Below are 23,498 nucleotides of genomic sequence, written 5' to 3'. Positions count from 1 at the left end.
GAATGAGTTACTTTACTTTCTGTACTTTAAGTATATTTTGTTGCTATTACTTTTGCACTTTTACTTAAGAACAACGTGAAATCACGACGTTCACATATAATGAAGTATTTTAGGACCATAGTATTGAGTACTTCTTCCAACAGGGCTCAGAAGTTTCCTAAAAGAGAGGTGCACTGTAGTGTTTGGTAAACATTACTCACACAGGAGCAAACAAGGAGACATGTGTTTATTAAATTATTCATTCAAGTTGTACTAGATTGAATTATATTGTTTCTAATTTTAGTCCTACTTTTTAAAAATCCAGTACAACAACACAACTTAATATCAGCTCACTGCTGCATATAGTTGAATTATAACACATATGACCGTGTACCTTGAACATGATGTAACATTGCATCAGCTTGTACACGTGTGGCCAACAAGTATAGATGTATAGGATGATGAGCATGTTATAACACATACACAGTACAAAGTAAAACACATGGATATTGGATGGATAGTCTTTATTTACTTTCTTTAACACACACACATGTTTTGAAGCATATCATATCTCAAGTAGTACTCTGCAGCATTTGTAGAACTGGCAATAATTTACAAAAAGACAGTAAGGAAAAAACTCAAACAGGAGAAACACTATAAGACAGCTTTGAGAGGAAGACATAAAGAAGAAGTATTGAATGTTAAATAACCCATTTGGATGATATAGTCAAAGCCTAATCTTGTTTGATCAAAGCTCTTGTTTCACAGATCCAGCGGTTCTTCATCCAGCAGCTCCTTCCGCACCAGTTGGCCGGAGGATCTGCTTTCTGCTGACTCAAAACACAATTCCCTTCGCAGCCATCTTGTTGTTTCCAGAACCTGGTGAAGGAAAAGAGATCATGGAATCAATCAGTGACAAATGTTTTTGCAAATACATTTGTTCGCTTTCTTGGCCGTCAGGTTTACTGTAATTTGAACATCAAGATTAGGCTCTATCTTACTATATAGGTAACTGACATAGGCCTCACCCCCAATTCCCAATGAGCCACTTGATTTGGGGGAGTGGGTCATCGGTAACTGGAACTGAGGCCTAGATATATAAACATTGGTTTCAAAATTCTTGTTTGAATTTGTTGACATACTAGAAACAACATTTTTATAGAGGGAATTTAGGATATCTCTTTGTATCGTTCAAAAATTCAAAAAGAAAACATGAACAAAATCATTTTAAGCTATGTTTTTTAGGTATACGGTGTTATAGAAATCAGGTTATGAATGACATTATGACAAAACCTCCATTATTGTGAGAACATTTTGAAAAGTTCTCTGAAAAGTTATACTAAAATATTTAAATTTGACATTATCTAATGGCACAAATAGAGAATATTGGAAATATATAGATACAAATTGGCAAAGTATAGTAAAATCAATGTGCATTTTGGAAGTGGTCCTTTTTTTATGTCTTAAGGACATTTGCCTCTGGTGTCACACCTTTACTTTTGATACTGTGTTGCGTTTGTTTCTCCCTCCCTCTTGCTTTCTCTAGCAAGGTTTGTCTTTGGTGTTACTGAAGGAGACCGACATGTTGAAAGGTGTTTCTCCATTTTTGCATAATCTTCCCTGTGTGTCATATTTCACTAAAACCCAGTCACACAAAGTTCAAAATGCAGCACACAGGGGGAACAGGCTGCCAACCTGTGATAAAGACATGTGTCTAAATCACAGTGGTGACGATGTTCTGCATGTGGCAGCTTTTGAGTGATCGTGAGTGTTTTTGTGTGCTTACGTCACAGTGAGGTTGCGTCCATCTACCCACGTCCACGTGCCCGTCTTGCTCAAGCCGATCCAATATCCATAATTATCATCATTATAGTGCTCTGTGTGGTTATTGATGAATTCCTAGATGTTTTGATACAGTTGTCAATATAGAAAAGTGTCATATAAAATATAACTATAATTTAGATTGCTACAAACATTTCATACAAAAAGATGCAATAAATCACAATCACAAAGAAAAACAATACACATTAAAAGACAGAAACGAACATTAAAAAACATAGCAGAAAGGATTACATAAATTAGATTTATTTTAAAATGTTTAAAATGCAGAATTCATCTGTGAGTGGGAATTTAAGAGAAATGAACACAATATTTACACTATATGGTTTACTTCATAATATATTCTGAAGCAATCATCTTTAGTGTCTTTTTTGGCAGTTGTATGTGGTCAGTGGTCACACAGTATATTTTCTGGCCATGAAACAGAGGTGGAGATGCTCTCTGGCTTTATTTGAGCATGACATTACAAATTAAATCAAATCGTTCTTGCCTGTTCCTCGAGGCTCTCAATCACCACCAGATCTGCATGCATGCGTTGGCAATCAGAGCGGCTATCCTGCCAAGCCTTCCAATCGGAGGACCAAGTACCTGATGTAAACAGGTAACAGTTTGACTGAAACAGCACCCAGCCGTCCAGGCAAGGTTTACACACTGTTGGACAAGAGACAACACAATCATAGTCATTTTCTACTACATATAAAATAAGTATCATCCTTCTCTTTCTTAAAACAGCTTATTTCACTCAAAATAAAAGCATTTTTGTGCCAAAATGTACAAATTCTGAAAGATTAATTATGTTTTTCAACAATGTTCACAAGGAACATGTATACAAATCCAAATGAAATAAAAGGTAGTGGTTATATTAACAAGTTAAGAGCTCAGAAGTAAGTGGCTCGGTAGACAAGCGATGACAAACATCCAAACAGACCCCTGAAATACTTAAAATAATTTAAATAAAAGTACAAATACTGCACACTTAAATAGTCCACAACAACCTAACTTATGAATCATTATTAGCAAATAGTAGTTAAAGAAAGACAAAATTATTATTACTGCATTCTTGTGTATGTTGCATTTGACTCTTGTAGATTAATAAAGTTGTGCTAATTTGAATAACTTTATATATTGGTGGGTAGTATATTGTTTCAAAATCCTCAGGCTTGTAGCATTGATATCCTCTTAGAACTTTGTGTGTTTAAAAAGTTTACTTTGAACAAAAAACAGCTGGAAAACAACTCTTTATCCGTGTTTTGAGCTTTGCGACGATGTGTTTTACACATTAGCCACGAGGGTTTTAGAATGAGACTTTTCTCAAGCCATGAAGGAAAAATAAAAGTAGACATTGTGCAGTCTGTGTAATATGTAATATGTTTCCTTTGAGTGTTTTACGATTTGATATAATGTTTTTGAATGAGTACTTAGTGTTTGTGTAAAAAGTTAACTTTAAATTAAAAGCCAACTGGAATATATGTTGTATCCCTGTTTTAAGCTTTGTGACGATGCATTTTACACATTAGTCAACGGGGTTTTAGAAGGAGACTTTTCTCAAGGCATAAAGGAGCATTACATCCTTCAGTCATAGACATTTAAAGGAGATGCTCATTTTAGGTTCATAATTGTATTTTGTGCCACTATTGAGACATGTTTACCTGCTTTCATGTTCAAAAAGGTCTTTATTTTTCTCATACTGCCTGTGCTGCAGCACCTCTGTTCACCCTCTGTGTGATACCAGAGCCCAGTCTGCTCTGATTGGGTAGCTGCTTAGAGATGTCCCACCCCTTAGCCTATCATGTACAATGTTTTGGAGCGCTAGCCAATAAAAGCATGAGGGTTACACAGTGATGTCATTATGTTACGGAAGTAAATAAATGAGTCTTATGGAGGTGTTTCAGGAGGGTGGGGAGTGTTTGGAGGTAACTTTGCAGACCCTTTACAATGAACAGAATCGTGCATTACACAATACAGGAAAGGGAAAAATAACCAAAAGGGATAATTGGCTCTCCTTAAAAAAGCTTTCTCTGTAAAGTTGTAATCTAAAAAGTAACTTAAACTGTCAGACAATAACAATGAAGTAAAAAGTATTTCCCTTTGAGATGCACTGGAGCAAAAGTGACTCAAGTAAAGCACACATACCTAAAACATGTACTTAACTTGAGTTAATCCCTTTCACCAATGACACCATGTGTTTACCTTTCTGTGGGCAGAGTGTTTTCACAGGGAGGTCTTGATATTCCATGATGACTCCGAGGGTCCAGTTGAGCTGGTCTCTCTCTCTGGTCAGCTCTTCTCCCCGTCTCTCTAAATCCGTCATTTCTGTCTGCAGCTGCAGAATCTCTGTCATCAAGTTGTTTCCTTCTCTGTGCTGCTCTGACATGACTGTGTTTACCGATTAAAGGAGGACACTGTTACCTTTGCACTCACTTGTTGTTTTAACTAATGAAATCAGGTAGACAGACTTACAGTGGATTCTGACGGCGATGAAGGTCGACACCAAGATGAAACCAATAATCCCCAAAGCTATTGCCACCAGATGAAGCAGAGTGTACCTTTGAGCTTTCTTTTCCTTTTCTACAAAGAACAGAAAAACAATCAATTCATTAAAAAAATTCATGGCAAATTATCGTTATTTTTGTCCTTTTTAGATCCATAACTAACCTGGTATGGCAGGATCTGCATCCAACACATTATTCTCCAATATCTTCACCTCATCGTAGATTGCTTCCATTTCGTTCGTTTTCTCTGCAAAATGCAAAAGAGTTTGAAGGAAATTAGAACTGTAAGTTGTGAGATAAGTGACTTTTGAAAGTCACTCCCTTCCCTTTTCTGCAGTGTGACTTAATTTCAAGTGACAAGGTTTCTGTTCTCATTAAAGGGTGTCAAAACCCGAGGTAGATGAAAGAGGAAACCAAAGAAACATACATCTGAAATATGTGTTTTGATTCATTATCAGTGGAAAATGTAGAGCAAACAGCTGAAGTAGTAAAAGTAGTTAATGGTGCACTTATTCTGTAGTTCATTTTATCAGGCCACGTATTGTTATATCACACAGAGATTCATTTCAGGCTTAGTCTACTTTATTTAAGTTTAGACCCTAAATCTATGCAATAATTGAATATTACAGCCAAACACATCAGATATCATGGATCAACTTCATTTGTTGAAGTGAGAACAATATTTATCTTAATATATTAAATAATAAATATATTTCTCAATGTAAATGACTCTTATAATAAATGAACCATGGCACTAGACGTTTAGAGGTATTGCTTTTACATGAAATACCGTCTTTTTTTCTTAACCTTAGCAGGTTAACTGGAGCTGTGTATACTGAGTCGAGAAACATTTATTCAGTCCTGTTTATAAAGCTGTTTTAAATGAAGTTGTAGAACAGTGGATAATATTACGTTTTGCATCTCAAAGTTTACCAATGCATCTATTAAATAAACTCTTTTCAACACAACATGTCTGTATTGTGTGTTTTCAGAAGTACCTCTGCTGCTGTAACAACCAAATGTACACAATGTTGCGATACAGGAAGTTGACACATTTAAACTGTATCTCTTACTGAAGTTCACCTTTTAACTTGTCAGGTTCATCATCTGGTTATTGTTACTGATAATCAGGGTTGCAATACACATCATTGATGAGATGAAATCACTTATTGTCACCATGCTAAAAAAAAGGCTTGCAATATTCTGCCTTTTTGATGTTGTCAAATTAAATCAAATCAAATCAGGTTTTATTTATAAAGCACATTTTAAAACGATTTTTAGTCGAGACCAAAGTGCTGTACATGCAAATAATAAATAACACATTACTATATTCGCAAAGAACAGAAGACAATAAATTACCACAACAAATATAAAAATCCAACACAGGGAATTGTCCGTAGTCATACTCTGCTCGGACTAGAATGCCAGGGAGAAGAAGTGAGTCTTTAGTTTTGTTTTAAAAACCCCTAAAGTCTGGGCCGACCTCATATGGAGGTCATATATTGTCAACAATTTGTTGGCCTTTCCTCCCCTGTCTGTCCAACACTCTGCCCAAGCACCATTTGTTTCTACGGACTACATACGATGGCTCAGAATCAGTGGAAGACATCACAAAAGTCACTATATTATACACAAGTATTGTACATAAGGACTTTTTTGACATATTACTTTATACATATACTCCACTTCATTTGAAAAAATGTGAATAACATACGTTTTACACCACTACATTTATTTATACACTCCAAGTTACTTTGAACGCATAAAAACACAATATGTTGATATGGTATAATGCAGTACTGACAAACTGTGAACAGTAAAATACTCCTAAATGTATAAAAACAGGATAACATAATAACCATAAAAATAAAATACTGTGAGAAGATTCATTCTGCAACAAGTACTTTTACATTTGATACTTGAAGTACATTTAGCAGATAAAACTTCTGTACTATATTATTCTGAAACGGGTCATTGTGCAGAATGAGTTACTTTACTTTCTGTACTTTAAGTATATTTTGTTGCTATTACTTTTGCACTTTTACTTAAGAACAACGTGAAATCACGACCTTCACATATAATGAAGTATTTTAGGACCAAAGTATTGAGTACTTCTTCCAACAGGGCTCAGAAGTTTCCTAAAAGAGAGGGGCACTGTAGTGTTTGGTAAACATTACTCACACAGGAGCAAACAAGGAGACATGTGTTTATTAAATTATTCATTCAAGTTGTACTAGATTGAATTATATTGTTTCTAATTTGTGTCCTACTTTTTTAAAATCCAGTACAACAACACAACTTAATATCAGCTCAATGCTGCATATAGTTGAATTAACACATATGACCGTGTACCTTGAACATGATGTAACATTGCATCAGCTTGTACACGTGTGGCCAACAAGTATAGATGTATAGGATGATGAGCATGTTATAACACATACACAGTACAAAGTAAAACACATGGATATTGGATGGATAGTCTTTATTTACTTTCTTTAATACACACACACATGTATTGAAGCATACCATATCTCAAAGGTAATGGAGTACTCTGCATCATTTGTAGAACTGGGGATAATTTACAAAAAGACAGTAAGGAAAAAACTCAAACAGGAGAAACACTATAAGACAGCTTTGAGAGGAAGACATAAAGAAGAAGTATTGAATGTTAAATAACGCATTTGGATGATATAGTCAAAGCCTAATCTTGTTTGATCAAAGCTCTTGTTTCACAGATCCAGCGGTTATTCATCGAGCAGCCCCTTCTGCACCAGTTGGCCAGAGGATCTGCTTTCTGCTGACTCAAAACACAATTCCCTCTGTTGCAGCCATCTTGTTGTTTCCAGAACCTGGTGAAGGAAAAAAGATCATGGAATCAATCTATGTTACAAATGTTTTTGCAAATACATTTGTTCGCTTTCTTGGCCGTCAGGTTTACTGTAATTTGAACATCAAGATTAGGCTCTATCTTACTATATAGGTAACTGACCTAGGCCTCACCCCCAATTCCCAATGAGCCACTTGATTTGGGGGAGTGGGTCATCGGTAACTGGAACTGAGGCCAAATATATAAACATTGGTTTCAAAATTCTTGTTTGAATTTGTTGACATACTAGAAACAACGTTTTTATAGAGGGAATTTAGGATATCTCTTTGTATCGTTCAAAAATTCAAAAAGAAAATCATTTTAAGCTATGTTTTTTTAGGTATACGGTGTTATAGAAATCAGGTTATGAATGACATTATGACAAAACATCCATTATTGTGAGAACATTTTGAAAAGTTCTCTGAAAAGTTATACTAAAATATTTAAATTTGACATTATCTAATGGCAACAAATAGAGAATATTGGAAATATACAGATACAAATTGGCAAAGTATAGTAAAATCAATGTGCATTTTGGAAGTGGCCTTTGTTTTATGTCTTAAGGACATTTGCCTCTGGTGTCACACCTTTACTTTTGATACTGTGCTGCGTTTGTTTCTCCCTCCCTCTTGCTTTCTCTGGCAAGGTTTGTCTTTGGTGTTACTGAAGGAGACCGACATGTTGAAAGGTGTTTCTCCATTTTTGCATAATCTTCCCTGTGTCATATTTCACTAAAACCCAGTCACACAAAGTTCAAAATGCAGCACACAGGGGGAACAGGCTGCCAACCTGTGATAAAGACATGTGTCTAAATCACTGTGGTGACGATGTCCTGCATGTGGCAGCTTTTGAGTGATCGTGAGTGTTTTTGTGTGCTTACGTCACAGTGAGGTTGCGTCCATCTACCCACGTCCACGTGCCCGTCTTGCTCAAGCCGATCCAATATCCATGATTGTTATCATCATAGTGCTCTGTGTGGTTATTGATGAATTCCTAGATGTTTTGATACAGTTGTCAATATAGAAAAGTGTCATATAAAATATAACTATAATTTAGAGTGCTGCAACATATTTCATACAAAAATATGCAATAAATCACAAAGAAAAACAATACACATTAAAAGACAGAAACGAACATTAAAAAACATAGCAGAAAGGATTACATAAATGAGATTTATTTTAAAATGTTTAAAATGCAGAATTCAACTGTGAGTGGGATTTAAGAGAAATTAACACAATATTTACACTATATGGTTTACTGCATAATATATTCTGAAGCAATCATCTTTAGTGTCTTTTTTGGCAGTTGTATGTGGTCAGTGGTCACACAGTATATTTTCTGGCCATGAAACAGAGGTGGAGATGCTCTCTGGCTTTATTTGAGCATGACGTTACAAATTAAATCAAATCGTTCTTGCCTGTTCCTCGAGGCTCTCAATCACCACCAGATCTGCATGCATGTTTTGGCAATCAGAGCGGCTATCCTGCCAAGCCTTCCAATTGGAGGGCCAAGTACCTGATGTAAACAGGTAACAGTTTGACTGAAACAGCACCCAGCCGTCCAGGCAAGGTTTACACACTGTTGGACAAGAGACAACACAATCATAGTCATTTTCTACTACATATAAAATAAGTATCATCCTTCCCTTTCTTAAAACAGCTTATTTCACTCAAAATAAAAGCATTTTTGTGCCAAAATGTACAAATTCTGAAAGATTAATTATGTTTTTCAACAATGTTCACAAGGAAAATGTATACAAATCCAAATGAAATAAAAAGGTAGTGGTTATATTAACAAGTTAAGAGCTCAGAAGTAAGTGGCTCGGTAGACGAGCGATGACAAACATCCAAACAGACCTCTGAAATACTTAAAATAATTTAAATAAAAGTACAAATACTGCACACTTAAATAGTCCACAACAACCTAACTTATGAATCATTATTAGCAAATAGTAGTTAAAGAAAGACAAAATTATTATTACTGCATCCTTGTGTATGTTGCATTTGACTCTTGTAGATTAATAAAGTTGTGCTAATTTGAATAACTTTATATATTGGTGGGTAGTATATTGTTTCAAAATCCTCAGGCTTGTAGCATTGATATCCTCTTAGAACTTTGTGTGTTTAAAAAGTTTACTTTGAACAAAAAAACAGCTGGAAAACAACTCTTTATCCGTGTTTTGAGCTTTGCGACGATGTGTTTTACACATTAGCCACGAGGGTTTTAGAATGAGACTTTTCCCAAGCCATGAAGGAAAAATAAAAGTAGACATTGTGCAGTCTGTGTAATATGTAATATGTTTCCTGTGAGTGTTTTACGATTTTATATAATGTTTTTGAATTAGTACTTAGTGTTTGTCTAAAAAGTTAACTTTAAATTAAAAGCCAACTGGAATATATGTTGTATCCCTGTTTTAAGCTTTGTGACGATGCATTTTACACATTAGTCAACAGGGTTTTAGAAGGAGACTTTTCTCAAGGCATAAAGGAGCATTACATCCTTCAGTCACAGACATTTAAAGGAGATGCTCATTTCAGGTTCATAATTGTATTTTGTGCCACTATTGAGACATGTTTTCATGCTTTCATGTTCAAAAAGGTCTTTATTTTTCTCATACTGCCTGTGCTGCAGCACCTCTGTTCACCCTCTGTGTGATACCAGAGCCCAGTCTGCTCTGATTGGGTAGCTGCTTAGAGATGTCCCACCCCTTAGCCTATCATGTACAATGTGTTGGAGCGCTAGCCAATAAAAGCATGAGGGTTACACAGTGATGTCATTATGTTACGGAAGTAAATAAATGAGTCTTATGGAGGCCTTTCAGGAGGGTGGGGAATGTTTGGAGGTAACTTTGCAGACCCTTTACAATGAACAAAACCGTGCATAACACAATACCGGAAAGGGAAAAATAACCCAAAAGGATAATTGGGTCTCTTTAAAATAGCTTTCTCTGTAAAGTTGTAATCTAAAAAGTAACTTAAACTGTCAGACAATAACAATGGAGTAAAAAGTATTTCCCTTTGAGATGCACTGGAGCAAAAGTGACTCAAGTAAAGCACACATACCTAAAACATGTACTTAACTTGAGTTAATCCATTTCACCAATGACACCATGTGTTTACCTTTCTGTGGGCAGAGTGTTTTCACAGGGAGGTCTTGATATTCCATGATGACTCCGAGGGTCCAGTTGAGTTGGTCTCTCTCTCTGGTCAGCTCTTCTCCCCGTCTCTCTAAATCCGTCATTTCTGTCTGCAGCTGCAGAATCTCTGTCATCAAGTTGTTTCCTTCTCTGTGCTGCTCTGACATGACTGTGTTGACCGATTAAAGGAGGAAACTGTTACCTTTGCACTCACTTGTTGTTTTAACTAAACGAAACCATGAAATCAGGTAGACAGACTTACAGTGGATTCTGACGGCGATGAAGGTCGACACCAAGATGAAACCAATAATCCCCAAAGCTATTGCCACCAGATGAAGCAGAGTGTACCTTTGAGCTTTCTTTTCCTTTTCTACAAAGAACAGAAAAACAATCAATTCATAAAAAAAATTCATGGCAAATTATGGTTATTTTTGTCCTTTTTAGATCCATAACGAACCTGGTATGGCAGGATCTGCATCCAACACATTATTCTCCAATGTCTGCAGCTCATCGCAGATTGCTTCCATTTCGTTCGTTTTCTCTGCAAAATGCAAAAGAGTTTGAAGGAAATTAGAACTGTAAGTTGTGAGATAAGTGACTTTTGAAAGTCACTTCCTTCCCTTTTCTGCAGTGTGACTTAATTTCAAGTGACAAGGTTTCTGTTCTCATTAAAGGGTGTCAAAACCCGAGGTAGATGAAAGAGGAAACCAAAGAAACATACATCTGAAATATGTGTTTTGATTCATTATCAGTGGAAAATGTAGAGCAAACAGCTGAAGTAGTAAAAGTAGTTAATGGTGCACTTATTCTGTAGTTCATTTTATCAGGCCACGTATTGTTATATCACACAGAGATTCATTTCAGGCTTAGTCTACTTTATTTAAGTTTAGACCCTAAATCTATGCAATAATTGAATATTACAGCCAAACACATCAGATATCATGGATCAACTTCATTTGTTGAAGTGAGAACAATATTTATCTTAATATATTAAATAATAAATATATTTCTCAATGTAAATGACTCTTATAATAAATGAACCATGGCACTAGACGTTCAGAGGTATTGCTTTTACATGAAATACCGTCTTTTTTTCTTAACCTTAGCAGGTTAACTGGAGCTGTGTATACTGAGTCGAGAAACATTTATTCAGTCCTGTTTATAAAGCTGTTTTAAATGAAGTTGTAGAACAGTGGATAATATTACGTTTTGCATCTCAAAGTTTACCAATGCATCTATTAAATAAACTCTTTTCAACACAACATGTCTGTATTGTGTGTTTTCAGAAGTACCTCTGCTGCTGTAACAACCAAATGTACACAATGTTGCGATACAGGAAGTTGACACATTTAAACTGTATCTCTTACTGAAGTTCACCTTTTAACTTGTCAGGTTCATCATCTGGTTATTGTTACTGATAATCAGGGTTGCAATACACATCATTGATGAGATGAAATCACTTATTGTCACCATGCTAAAAAAAAGGCTTGCAATATTCTGCCTTTTTGATGTTGTCAAATTAAATCAAATCAAATCAGGTTTTATTTATAAAGCACATTTTAAAACGATTTTTAGTCGAGACCAAAGTGCTGTACATGCAAATAATAAATAACACATTTCTATATTCGCAAAGAACAGAAGACAATAAATTACCACAACAAATATAAAAATCCAACACAGGGAATTGTCCGTAGTCTTACTCTGCTCGGACTAGAATGCCAGGGAGAAGAAGTGAGTCTTTAGTTTTGTTTTAAAAACCCCTAGAGTCTGGGCCGACCTCATATGGAGGTCATATATTGTCAACAATTTGTTGGCCTTTCCTCCCCTGTCTGTCCAACACTCTGCCTAAACACCATTTGTTTCTACGGACTACATACGATGGCTCAGAATCAGTGGAAGACATCACAAAAGTCAGTATATTATACACAAGTATTGTACATAAGGACTTTTTTGACATATTACTTTATACATATACTCCACTTCATTTGAAAAAATGTGAATAACATACGTTTTACACCACTACATTTATTTATACACTCCAAGTTACTTTGAACGCATAAAAACACAATATGTTGATATGGTATAATGCAGTACTGACAAACTGTGAACAGTAAAATACTCCTAAATGTATAAAAACAGGATAACATAATAACCATAAAAATAAAATACTGTGAGAAGATTCATTCTGCAACAAGTACTTTTACATTTGATACTTGAAGTATATTTAGCAGATAAAACTTCTGTACTATATTATTCTGAAACGGGTCATTGTGCAGAATGAGTTACTTTACTTTCTGTACTTTAAGTATATTTTGTTGCTATTACTTTTGCACTTTTACTTAAGAACAACGTGAAATCACGACCTTCACATATAATGAAGTATTTTAGGACCATAGTATTGAGTACTTCTTCCAACAGGGCTCAGAAGTTTCCTAAAAGAGAGGGGCACTGTAGTGTTTGGTAAACATTACTCACACAGGAGCAAACAAGGAGACATGTGTTTATTAAATTATTCATTCAAGTTGTACTAGATTGAATTATATTGTTTCTAATTTGTGTCCTACTTTTTTAAAATCCAGTACAACAACACAACTTAATATCAGCTCAATGCTACATACAGTTGAATGAACACATATGACCGTGTACCTTGAACATGATGTAACATTGCATCAGCTTGTACACGTGTGGCCAACAAGTATAGATGTATAGGATGATGAGCATGTTATAACACATACACAGTACAAAGTAAAACACATGGATATTGGATGGATAGTCTTTATTTACTTTCTTTAACACACACACATGTTTTGAAGCATACCATATCTCAAGTAGTACTCTGCATTATTTGTAGAACTGGCAATAATTTACAAAAAGACAGTAAGGAAAAAACTCAAACAGGAGAAACACTATAAGACAGCTTTGAGAGGAAGACATAAAGAAGAAGTATTGAATGTTAAATAACCCATTTGGATGATATAGTCAAAGCCTAATCTTGTTTGATCAAAGCTCTTGTTTCACAGATCCAGCGGTTCTTCATCCAGCAGCTCCTTCCGCACCAGTTGGCCGGAGGATCTGCTTTCTGCTGACTCAAAACACAATTCCCTCCGCAGCCATCTTGTTGTTTCCAGAACCTGGTGAAGGAAAAAAGATCATGGAATCAATCAGTGACAAATGTTTTTGCAAATACATTTGTTCGCTTTTTTGGCCGTCAGGTTTACTGTAATTTGAACATCAAGATTAGGCTCTATCTTACTATATAGGTAACTGACATACAGGGCTGTAGGCCTCACCCCCAATTCCCAATGAGCCACTTGATTTGGGGGAGTGGGTCATCGGTAACTGGAACTGAGGCCTAGATATATAAACATTGGTTTCAAAATTCTTGTTTGAATTTGTTGACATACTAGAAACAACGCTTTTATAGAGGGAATTTAGGATATCTCTTTGTATCGTTCAAAAATTCAAAAAGAAAACATGAACAAAATCATTTTAAGCTATGTTTTTTTAGGTATACGGTGTTATAGAAATCAGGTTATGAATGACATTATGACAAAACATCCATTATTGTGAGAACATTTTGAAAAGTTCTCTGAAAAGTTATACTAAAATATTTAAATTTGACATTATCTAATGGCAACAAATAGAGAATATTGGAAATATACAGATACAAATTGGCAAGGTTTGTCTTTGGTGTTACTGAAGGAGACCGACATGTTGAAAGGTGTTTCTCCATTTTTGCATAATCTTCCCTGTGTGTCATATTTCACTAAAACCCAGTCACACAAAGTTCAACATGCAGCACACAGGGGGAACAGGCTGCCAACCTGTGATAAAGACATGTGTCTAAATCACAGTGATCGTGAGTGTTTTTGTGTGCTTACGTCACAGTGAGGTTGCGTCCATCTACCCACGTCCACGTGCCCGTCTTGCTCAAGCCGATCCAATATCCATGATTATCATCATTATAGTGCTCTGTGTGGTTATTGATGAATTCCTAGATGTTTTGATACAGTTGTCAATATAGAAAAGTGTCATATAAAATATAACTATAATTTAGATTGCTGCAACACATTTCATACAAAAAGATGCAATAAATCACAATCACAAAAAAAAACAATACACATTAAAAGACAGAAACGAACATTAAAAAACATAGCAGAAAGGATTACATAAATGAGATTTATTTTAAATTGTTTAAAATGCAGAATTCATCTGTGAGTGGGAATTTAAGAGAAATTAACACAATATTTACACTATATGGTTTACTGCATAATATATTCTTAAGCAATCATCTTTAGTGTCTTTTTTGGCAGTTGTATGTGGTCAGTGGTCACAGAGTATATTTTCTGGCCATGAAACAGAGATGGAGATGCTCTCTGGCTTTATTTGAGCATAACATTACAAATTAAATCAAATGGTTCTTGCCTGTTCCTCGAGGCTCTCAATCACCACCAGATCTGCATGCATGTTTTGGCAATCAGAGCGGCTATCCTGCCAAGCCTTCCATTCGGAGGACCAAGTACCTGATGTAAACAGGTAACAGTTTGACTGAAACAGCACCCAGCCGTCCAGGCAAGGTTTACACACTGTTGGACAAGAGACAACACAATCATAGTCATTTTCTACTACATATAAAATAAGTATCATCCTTCCCTTTCTTAAAACAGCTTATTTCACTCAAAATAAAAGCATTTTTGTGCCAAAATGTACAAATTCTGAAAGATTAATTATGTTTTTCAACAATGTTCACAAGGAAAATGTATACAAATCCAAATGAAATAAAAAGGTAGTGGTTATATTAACAAGTTAAGAGCTCAGAAGTAAGTGGCTTGGTAGACGAGCGATGACAAACATCCAAACAGACCTCTGAAATACTTTAAATAATTTAAATAAAAGTACAAATACTGCACAATTAAATAGTCCACAACAACCTAACTTATGAATCATTATTAGCAAATAGTAGTTAAAGAAAGACAAAATTATTATTACTGCATCCTTGTGTATGTTGCATTTGACTCTTGTAGATTAATAAAGTTGTGCTAATTTGAATAACTTTATATATTGGTGGGTAGTATATTGTTTCAAAATCCTCAGGCTTGTAGCATTGATATCCTCTTAGAACTTTGTGTGTTTAAAAAGTTTACTTTGAACCAAAAAACAGCTGGAAAACAACTCTTTATCCGTGTTTTGAGCTTTGCGACGATGTGTTTTACACATTAGCCACGAGGGTTTTAGAATGAGACTTTTCCCAAGCCATGAAGGAAAAATAAAAGTAGACATTGTGCAGTCTGTGTAATATGTATTATGTTTCCTTTGAGTGTTTTACGATTTTATATAATGTTTTTGAATTAATACTTAGTGTTTGTCTAAAAAGTTAACTTTAAATTAAAAGCCAACTGGAATATATGTTGTATCCCTGTTTTAAGCTTTGTGACAATGCATTTTACACATTAGTCAACGGGGTTTTAGAAGGAGACTTTTCTGAAGGCATAAAGGAGCATTCCATCCTTCAGTCACAGACATTTAAAGGAGATGCTCATTTCAGGTTCATAATTGTATTTTGTGCCACTATTGAGACATGTTTACCTGCTTTCATGTTCAAAAAGGTCTTTATTTTTCTCATACTGCCTGTGCTGCAGCACCTCTGTTCACCCTCTGTCTGATACCAGAGCCCAGTCTGCTCTGATTGGGTAGCTGCTTAGAGATGTCCCAACCCTTAGCCTATCATGTACAATGTGTTGGAGCGCTAGCCAATAAAAGCATGAGGGTTACACAGTGATGTCATTATGTTACGGAAGTAAATAAATGAGTCTTATGGAGGCGTTTCAGGAGGGTGGGGAGTGTTTGGAGGTAACTTTGCAGACCCTTTACAATGAACAAAACCGTGCATAACACAATACAGGAAAGGGAAAAATAACCAAAAGGGATAATTGGCTCTCCTTAAAATAGCTTTCTCTGTAAAGTTGTAATCTAAAAAGTAACTTAAACTGTCAGACAATAACAATGGAGTAAAAAGTATTTCCCTTTGAGATGCACTGGAGCAAAAGTGATTCAAGTAAAGCACACATACCTAAAACATGTACTTAACTTGAGTTAATCCCTTTCACCAATGACACCATGTGTTTACCTTTCTGTGGGCAGAGTGTTTTCACAGGGAGGTCTTGATATTCCATGATGACTCCGAGGGTCCAGTTGAGTTGTTCTCTCTCTCTGGTCAGCTCTTCTCCCCGTCTCTCTAAATCCGTCATTTCTGTCCGCAGCTGCAGATTCTCTGTCATCAAGTTGTTTCCTTCTCTGTGCTGCTCTGACATGACTGTGTTGACTGCATTAAGAGAGGAAACTGTTACCTTTGCACTCACTTGTTGTTTTAACTAAACTAAACCATGTAATCAGGTAGACAGACTTACAATGGATAATGACGGCGATGAAGGTCGATACCAAAATGAAACAAAGTATCCCCAAAGCTGCTGCCACCAGATGAAGCAGAGTGTACCTTTGAGCTTTCTTTTCCTTTTCTACAAAGAACAGAAAAACAATCAATTCATTGGAAAATATTCATGGCAAATTATGGTAATTGTTGTCCTTTTTAGATCCATAACGAACCTGGTATGGCAGGATCTGCATCCAACATATTCTTCTCCAATATCTTCACCTCATCGTAGATTGCTTCCATTTCCTTCGGTTTCTCTGCAAAATGCAAAAGAGTTTGAAGGAAATGTAAACTTTAAGTTGTGAGATAAGTGACTTTTGAAAGTCACTCCCTTCCCTTTCTGCAGTGTGACTGTATTTCAACAAGGTTTCTGTTCTCATTAACAGGTATCAAAACCCGAGGTATATGAAACACAAAACCAAAGAAACATACATCTGAAATATGTGTTTTGATTCATTATCAGTGGAAATTGTATAGCAAACAGCTGAAGTATTAAAAGTGGTTAATAGTGCACTTATAATAAATGAACCATGGCACTAGACGTTTAGAGGTGTTGCTTTTACATGAAATACTGTCTTTTCTTCTTAACCTTAGCAGGTTAACTGGAGCTGTGTATACTGAGTGTAAAAACATTTATTAAGTCCTGTTTATAAAGTTGTTTTTTAAATGAAGTTGTACAGTGTAGAACAGTGGATCATATTATGTTTGCATGTAAAAGTTCATAAATGCATCTATTAAATAAATCCACTTACATTTGTTTTCTTCATGGTACCTTTAGCTTCTGCTCTACATAGTATAATACAGTGAAAACCGTGTGCAGTACCCTCAAATATGTGCTTACAGTGAGTATTACAGTACATATTATTTCCAATGCTGCCCTAGGTGCAGTTGGGCAGACAGAATATGTACAGCATCAAAACAAAATTCATGACTCACCATGAGCAGAATTACCCTTAGTCTTGAAAGTCACCGTCACGTAATTCAGTTCTTCTTCCATTATCCTGTCAGGTTAATCCCAGACAGAATGCACCTCACCTCAGAGACCAACACTAACACCATGGCAGTGGTTTAAATGCAATATATCGTGAGTGCACTTTGGTTTGGTTAAGGACAAAAGGAAACCCACTGTGAGGGATTACACGTCATGCACTTCTTCTTTTTGCAGAATGTGGTAAGACTGACTAAGTCGTGTTCTCTTGTTGTTTTACAGGAACACATTTCATCATACAATAAGAAACCATCACAGGTCTTATTATTACACGTATTAACAAAATAACAAGATAGTTAACAGATTTGTCAGTGACTTCTTGTCTTGAGTTCACCAGATGGCTGTTATGGAGCTTATGTTGTTTTAAACGTGCTTTTTTTTCTCAGCATGTTGAAACATTTAGCTGGATATTTTAGTTTTAAATGAGGAAAAATACATAATTTCTGTATTGAATGTCTGTATCCATAACCTGTCTTTTATGATTGTGTTTGACATTTGGTACGATACTCGAACTTCTTTTTGAAATCTTGAACTCTGAACTTGAATTGAGTAAAAACAAAAAGAACATGTACAAACATGGGGTTTTCCTCTTTCCTCTTTCAAATCACTTGATCGTCTGCCCTTGCTTTCCATTGACTCAAATATTATTTGATATTTTGTTTATTTAAATCCAGGTTAATCTGGTATTTAATTTAAAATGCTGTTCAATCTTCATTTATTTTGCAAATGAAACAGAAATGTTTTATGAACACTCAAATTGGTATTTCAATTAAATGACCATGGACAGCTCTACATTTAATCAATCAAATGTTTCTGTGTTAAATGTAAATTAAAGATCAGTGAGGATAATTGAGTAAAATACAGATACATTCATTCATCAATAGACATGTTTTACTTAATAAGTTGTAACACTGTTTGTCCAGCAGATGGCGATCAAAAACTATTTGTACACACAACATATACGTACACTCAGTTGCCAGTTTATTGGGAACACGCAGCTGAAACTCATACAGTCCAATGCAGCATCAGTCCTTAAATAAATCCTACCTTTATAACGTTTTCAATAAGGGAGGTGTTGATTAAACGTTATAGTCATTAGGGAGGTTTTGTTTTTGAATATTATTCCCTTATAACTAGGGTGTTACTATGATGTTGGCCATCCCATTTTGAATCAAGGAGGGTAGACACAATAACATAAACATCTCTATTTGTCAAGAATGTTGTTATCTCAAACGCATAAAAGTAAGGGAGGTGTTTTTTTAAAGTAAAAACATATCGTCCATATAAAATAAAACATATCAAAATGTTTTGTAAATGTGAAGTGGAAAAGACTAGATAAAGAGATCTAGTTACCCTTAACCTGAAGCGTCCTACTGATCTGAGTTTAATAATATGTCTATAGGAAAATAATAATCTGCATCAGGATATGACTCAGGTGTAATGAAGGCGACTGACCAATCAGCGAGCTGGATTTTTTTTCAGGAAACGCTCGCTGGTTTCCACCTGCGGGCAAAAAGCCACAAGGAGCCGGAGAGCCTCGAGGCTGAAAGCTTTTCCTTAAAAACCCGGGAAAAGTAGGAATATATCAATTTATTTATATTTTTAAGGACTTACTGGTGAGCAGAGATGGTTTGCGGAGGATACGTTTGCACCAAGAACGCACTCTGCGCCCTCAATATACTTTACATCGTGAGTATGATTACTGCTGTTGAACCGATGGGGATTTAACTGGAATAAGGCTTTAAATGTCAACACATGTTTCTGCTTTCATCATGATTTGTGCTTGTTACCCGTTTGTTAATTATTTAAAAAGATGTGAGCGTTTATTAAGAGTCGTTTCCTTGTTTTGGCAGCAGGCAGGTGTTTGTGGTAAATGATTAGGCACAGAGTTCATGGCTGTAGCTAGTACTGCTGGCTTCACAAAGAAAGGATAATAAATGCTTAATCATAAATAAATGTAGGCTTATTCAAACTTTCAGGCATCTCTGAGTCTCTGACCAAAACAACACGACATATCTCTTAATTTTGTTTTTATTTTACCTTTTTAACTAATTGTATTTATTGAATGTAGTTTTATTTCACTCACAAACAAAACGACATTCACTACATTCTTTTTTTTAAAGTACAAATATAAATATACTTACATAGCACGTTATGATGGATTTGGTTATTGGGATATCCATAATAGTAGTAGGCCTATAGAACTAAAAGGCTATGTAAATGTCATGTCATTGCACTAACCCCACATGTTGAGTCTCAAGCAGGTCTGACATTACAGATCATTTTAAATTTGCATCTTTAAAACAAAGAGCACAGTCACCGTAAAGGACAGTTTTTTTTTTTTACGACATCATCAACATTAGTACAACAGTCTATAAAAATAGGGATTAAAATATATTTTGTATACAAAACAAATCCAAAATAAGTCAACGTCTCAGGGTGAAGCCTGCCTCTTCTCCCGCGCGGCATAAGGCCTCCACGTTAAAGCAAAGAAAGCCTTTGTGTTCCCGGAGACTACTCATATTTTATTAGAAAACTAAAACTGGAAATGTTGTCGGGACTTTCAAAGGCAGTTCTATTTCTATACACTCTGGAGACTGTCTTGGAGAAAGAGTTTCAATGAAAATAAAATGATTAATTGTATCAGCAACTATGTGGCTAGTGTGATAAGTATGTTGATCTTTACCTCAACTAACACGCCTTCAACCAGCTGGTATACATCATGGAGCCTCCACATGACATATCAAACGTCCCTTTTATAGGCTCAATATAAGACGTGGCCATTTTGTGTGTCTTTGTAATTATCTTGGTCTTTCTGTAGTTCTTTCTGTCTGTGGTTGCGTTTCTATCCATCCTATGTTGTCATTTAATGTTTCCTTGTGGTCACTTTGATTCTCTTTTTAGGTTGGTATGTGTCTCTTTTGGTATTATTTTGTAGATGAAGGCCATGTTGTTTCCTGACATGTTGTGTCCCTGGTCTTGTGCTCTTTAGGCCCCTTCAGTAATCCTACATGTTCCTTCTTCTCTCAACATTGTTTCCTTCCTCCTCAGTTGGTGAGTCTGCTGCTGGTTGGAGTGGCAGGTTGGGGGAAATGGTTTGACCTGGTTTCCAGCATCAGAGTGGTGGCAGGGGTCATCGGCGTCGGGGTCTTCCTGTTCCTGGTCGCCTTTGTGGGGCTGTGCGGCGCCCTGAAGCACCACCAGGTCCTGCTCTTCTTCGTATCCTTTGGTTTGTTTGACTGAGCACAAGGAGTCGCATCACACCTCAAATGGTTGTGTGCCAAAGGAGGAGGAACAGTAAATAACCCAAACACTCTTTTATCGCTCTGTTAAGCTTGTGTTTCATTAGCTCTTGTGAGATTTCAGAATGTTTTTTTTAAATCTTATAAAAACGTCCTTAACTTCCTTCAGTACATGATGGTCCTGTTCATAGTGTTTGTCGGGCAGTTTTCTGTGTCCTGTGCCTGTCTGGCCCTGAATAAAGACCAACAGGTATGTTCATTTTGTCTACGTCGGTTCTATGATAAAGTTATTTTGGCCTATTAGTGTCTCAGAAACATTAATACTTGCACATGTGTTGAGTGAAAGGTATTTATTCAATTATAAATTCAGGGTGATTCATATTAATCCCTTGTTCTTTTCTTATGCTTTCTAATGAAATAAATGAAAAGACAACCAGAACTGTGTGCTTCTCCTTTACAGAAACTTCTGCTGGAAGTCGGATGGAACAAATCCGAAGCGACTCAAAGGGACGTAGAGAAAACCCTCGGCTGTTGCGGCTTCTCCTTTGTTCCCATCAATGGCTCATGTGCTGCTGTAAGTCAATCCAACTGGAATATATTTTTACTCTTAGGAACAATATGATCTTGACTTGTATGATCATGTTAATGAATGTTCTACTGTTACTTCTACTAGAGTTGCTTTGACACCCACCCTGAGACGTGTGTAACGTGCTCCACCACCATACTGCAGTATGCCGGAGAGGTGCTACGCTTTGTGGGCGGTATCGGACTCTTCTTCAGCTTTACAGAGGTCAGTAAATGTCATAGCAACAAATCATTCGGTGTAGAGTGGGTGCTGATGTAGACGTTTAGATTAATTGTGCTGGTTTTTATCATAAATGGAACAAAAAAACGTGACACTAACACTTATCTGTCTTTTCTTTTAGATCCTTGGAGTTTGGCTCGCTCACAGATTCAGAAATATCAAAGATCCTCGATCAAATCCTGGAGCCTTCCTATAACCACTCGTACAGTAAATAAACCAACAAATGAACACTGCTGAATAATTGTTCCTCTAACTTTGAAAATCAAACTTCCAAGGACATTTGTATTGAGTTGGACTGTTAGTTTTGACCATTATATTATAACAGTAGTATGTAGAAACACAAGTAGAGGAAATGCCTTGTTAGCTACACATCTTTGTAAAGATTTCTCACAGATGATATTATTACCTGCTTCCTTACTTTCATTGAAATTATGCAGTTTTTGTTTCTTCGAATATTGTGTTTCTTTGGAGAAGTTGTTGGACATTAAGGGTGACATTTAACATGTCCGCTTTCTTGCATTTGATGGCACTATCATGTCTGTAACATAATTATGAAGCTAACAGCTGCTTAGTTTAGCTTAGCGTAGCATAAAGACTGGAAGCAAGGGGAACCAAATCCACCAGAAAGAAGTGTGTTTGGTTTGATGGAGGGTTACATGTCAGACAATTTCTTTCCTGAGAGGAAAAGATTACAACCACAGGCTGTTTCCCCTTTCTTCCATTCTTAATGCTAAGCTAACCGACAGCAGGGGTAACTTTATTTATTAATCTGACTTCTGGCAAATAAGGATAACTCCATAAATGTTGAACTCCTTCTTAAGAGTTTAACAGCAGCTGTGTATGTTCCCACACACACACAACACACACACACACCTTATGCAAATACACCGCAGGTTATGCAAATACACCGCAGGTTAGCACCATGATGGCTGACTGTGCTCACCACTCCCAGAGATTAAATGATAATGTCTGAACACAATTCACTGTGTTTTGCAGACAGTGGATTTGGGTGTTGGATCAAAATCATGCTTTTGTTTTCTATGTATATTTATTGCTTTGTTTCTTGTTTGAAACACATCAAAACATTGTATTCCTACTAAATCATGCTTCATCATATTGTTAGTCTCATTTCTTTCATTGTCAAATAGATAACCATGTGGGGTTGCAGTAGACGTATGGGAAATGTTATGATAAGCTTGTCTGATTAAGTGCTGATAAGGAGCGGTGCTTTCACTTGGGAGTAGGAAACTTGGTGCCACATGACTGCGTCACATTCCCAAACAGGATGCCAACCAGGAACTGTTTTCACTGTTTAGATTCCTCTGAATATCCTGAAAGGCAGTCCAACCTGTTTAGTGGTGCAGCTTCAGCACTGCCATTGTAAAATGAGGTCATTGTGTGAATAATTAAGTGTTTTATATTTAGATCCATCTATTCATTATATAAAGAGATCCTTCTGTCATAGCATTCATTGGCAAGGTGGAGCCTATGACATGGCTTTATGTAGACTGATGTAACATATTCAAATATTCCTACAAGTTTCTGTCCGAAGAGACTCTTGATATATTAGAGAACCTATTAAAGATTTTAAGTGTAGCCCATTTCAGATCATCCCTCTTGACCCTTTAACAGTGTTTTGTGATTGCTTTTCAAATGCAACATGTCTGTCGATATTTTATTTTACTCTAACTGTGGTTAGCAGCTAAGCAACCTATTGTTAT

At 36.0% G+C, this 23,498-nt stretch overlaps 4 protein-coding genes across 5 annotated transcripts; 1 reads left to right on the top strand and 3 right to left on the bottom strand.

Annotated features, from left to right (window-relative positions):
* Positions 1 to 486: 486 nt before the first annotated feature.
* On the bottom strand, positions 487 to 4,626 carry LOC307013336 (C-type lectin domain family 4 member C-like). Its single transcript, XM_079640698.1, has 6 exons — positions 4,474 to 4,626; positions 4,279 to 4,386; positions 4,009 to 4,194; positions 2,309 to 2,469; positions 1,766 to 1,878; positions 487 to 858 (listed from the first exon to the last, which is right to left on the bottom strand). Exons 1-6 carry the CDS (start codon positions 4,541 to 4,543, stop codon positions 714 to 716), a joined length of 783 nt encoding a protein of 260 aa, XP_079496824.1. The 5' UTR covers positions 4,544 to 4,626; the 3' UTR covers positions 487 to 713.
* Positions 4,627 to 6,777: 2,151 nt separating this feature from the next.
* On the bottom strand, positions 6,778 to 10,883 carry LOC307012911 (CD209 antigen-like protein A). The gene is made up of 6 exons (XM_079640116.1): positions 10,770 to 10,883; positions 10,575 to 10,682; positions 10,296 to 10,481; positions 8,594 to 8,754; positions 8,057 to 8,169; positions 6,778 to 7,159 (listed from the first exon to the last, which is right to left on the bottom strand). The coding sequence occupies exons 1-6, from the start codon at positions 10,837 to 10,839 to the stop codon at positions 7,012 to 7,014; spliced, it is 786 nt and encodes a 261-aa protein (XP_079496242.1). The 5' UTR covers positions 10,840 to 10,883; the 3' UTR covers positions 6,778 to 7,011.
* A 2,190-nt stretch (positions 10,884 to 13,073) lies between these two features.
* On the bottom strand, positions 13,074 to 20,727 carry LOC307047587 (C-type lectin domain family 4 member C-like). Of its 2 annotated transcripts, none has more exons than XM_079694585.1 (7): positions 19,875 to 20,727; positions 16,916 to 16,999; positions 16,720 to 16,827; positions 16,440 to 16,634; positions 14,738 to 14,898; positions 14,194 to 14,306; positions 13,074 to 13,443 (listed from the first exon to the last, which is right to left on the bottom strand). In XM_079694585.1, the coding sequence occupies exons 2-7, from the start codon at positions 16,983 to 16,985 to the stop codon at positions 13,299 to 13,301; spliced, it is 792 nt and encodes a 263-aa protein (XP_079550711.1). In that variant the 5' UTR covers positions 16,986 to 16,999; positions 19,875 to 20,727; the 3' UTR covers positions 13,074 to 13,298. The 2 variants fall into 2 exon arrangements, with proteins under 2 accessions (XP_079550711.1, XP_079550710.1); XM_079694584.1 differs by lacking the exon at positions 19,875 to 20,727 and adding an exon at positions 17,679 to 17,875.
* Positions 19,215 to 22,893, top strand: LOC307047588 (tetraspanin-13-like). The gene is made up of 6 exons (XM_079694586.1): positions 19,215 to 19,419; positions 20,782 to 20,949; positions 21,142 to 21,222; positions 21,433 to 21,546; positions 21,646 to 21,762; positions 21,899 to 22,893. Exons 1-6 carry the CDS (start codon positions 19,357 to 19,359, stop codon positions 21,971 to 21,973), a joined length of 618 nt encoding a protein of 205 aa, XP_079550712.1. The 5' UTR covers positions 19,215 to 19,356; the 3' UTR covers positions 21,974 to 22,893.
* The last annotated feature ends 605 nt before the right edge of the window (positions 22,894 to 23,498 follow it).

This window comes from Notothenia rossii (genome assembly GCF_949606895.1).
Source record: "Notothenia rossii genome assembly, chromosome: 7".
NCBI classification, from domain to species: Eukaryota; Metazoa; Chordata; class Actinopteri; order Perciformes; family Nototheniidae; genus Notothenia; species Notothenia rossii.
This window is presented reverse-complemented; position numbering and strand designations above follow the sequence as displayed.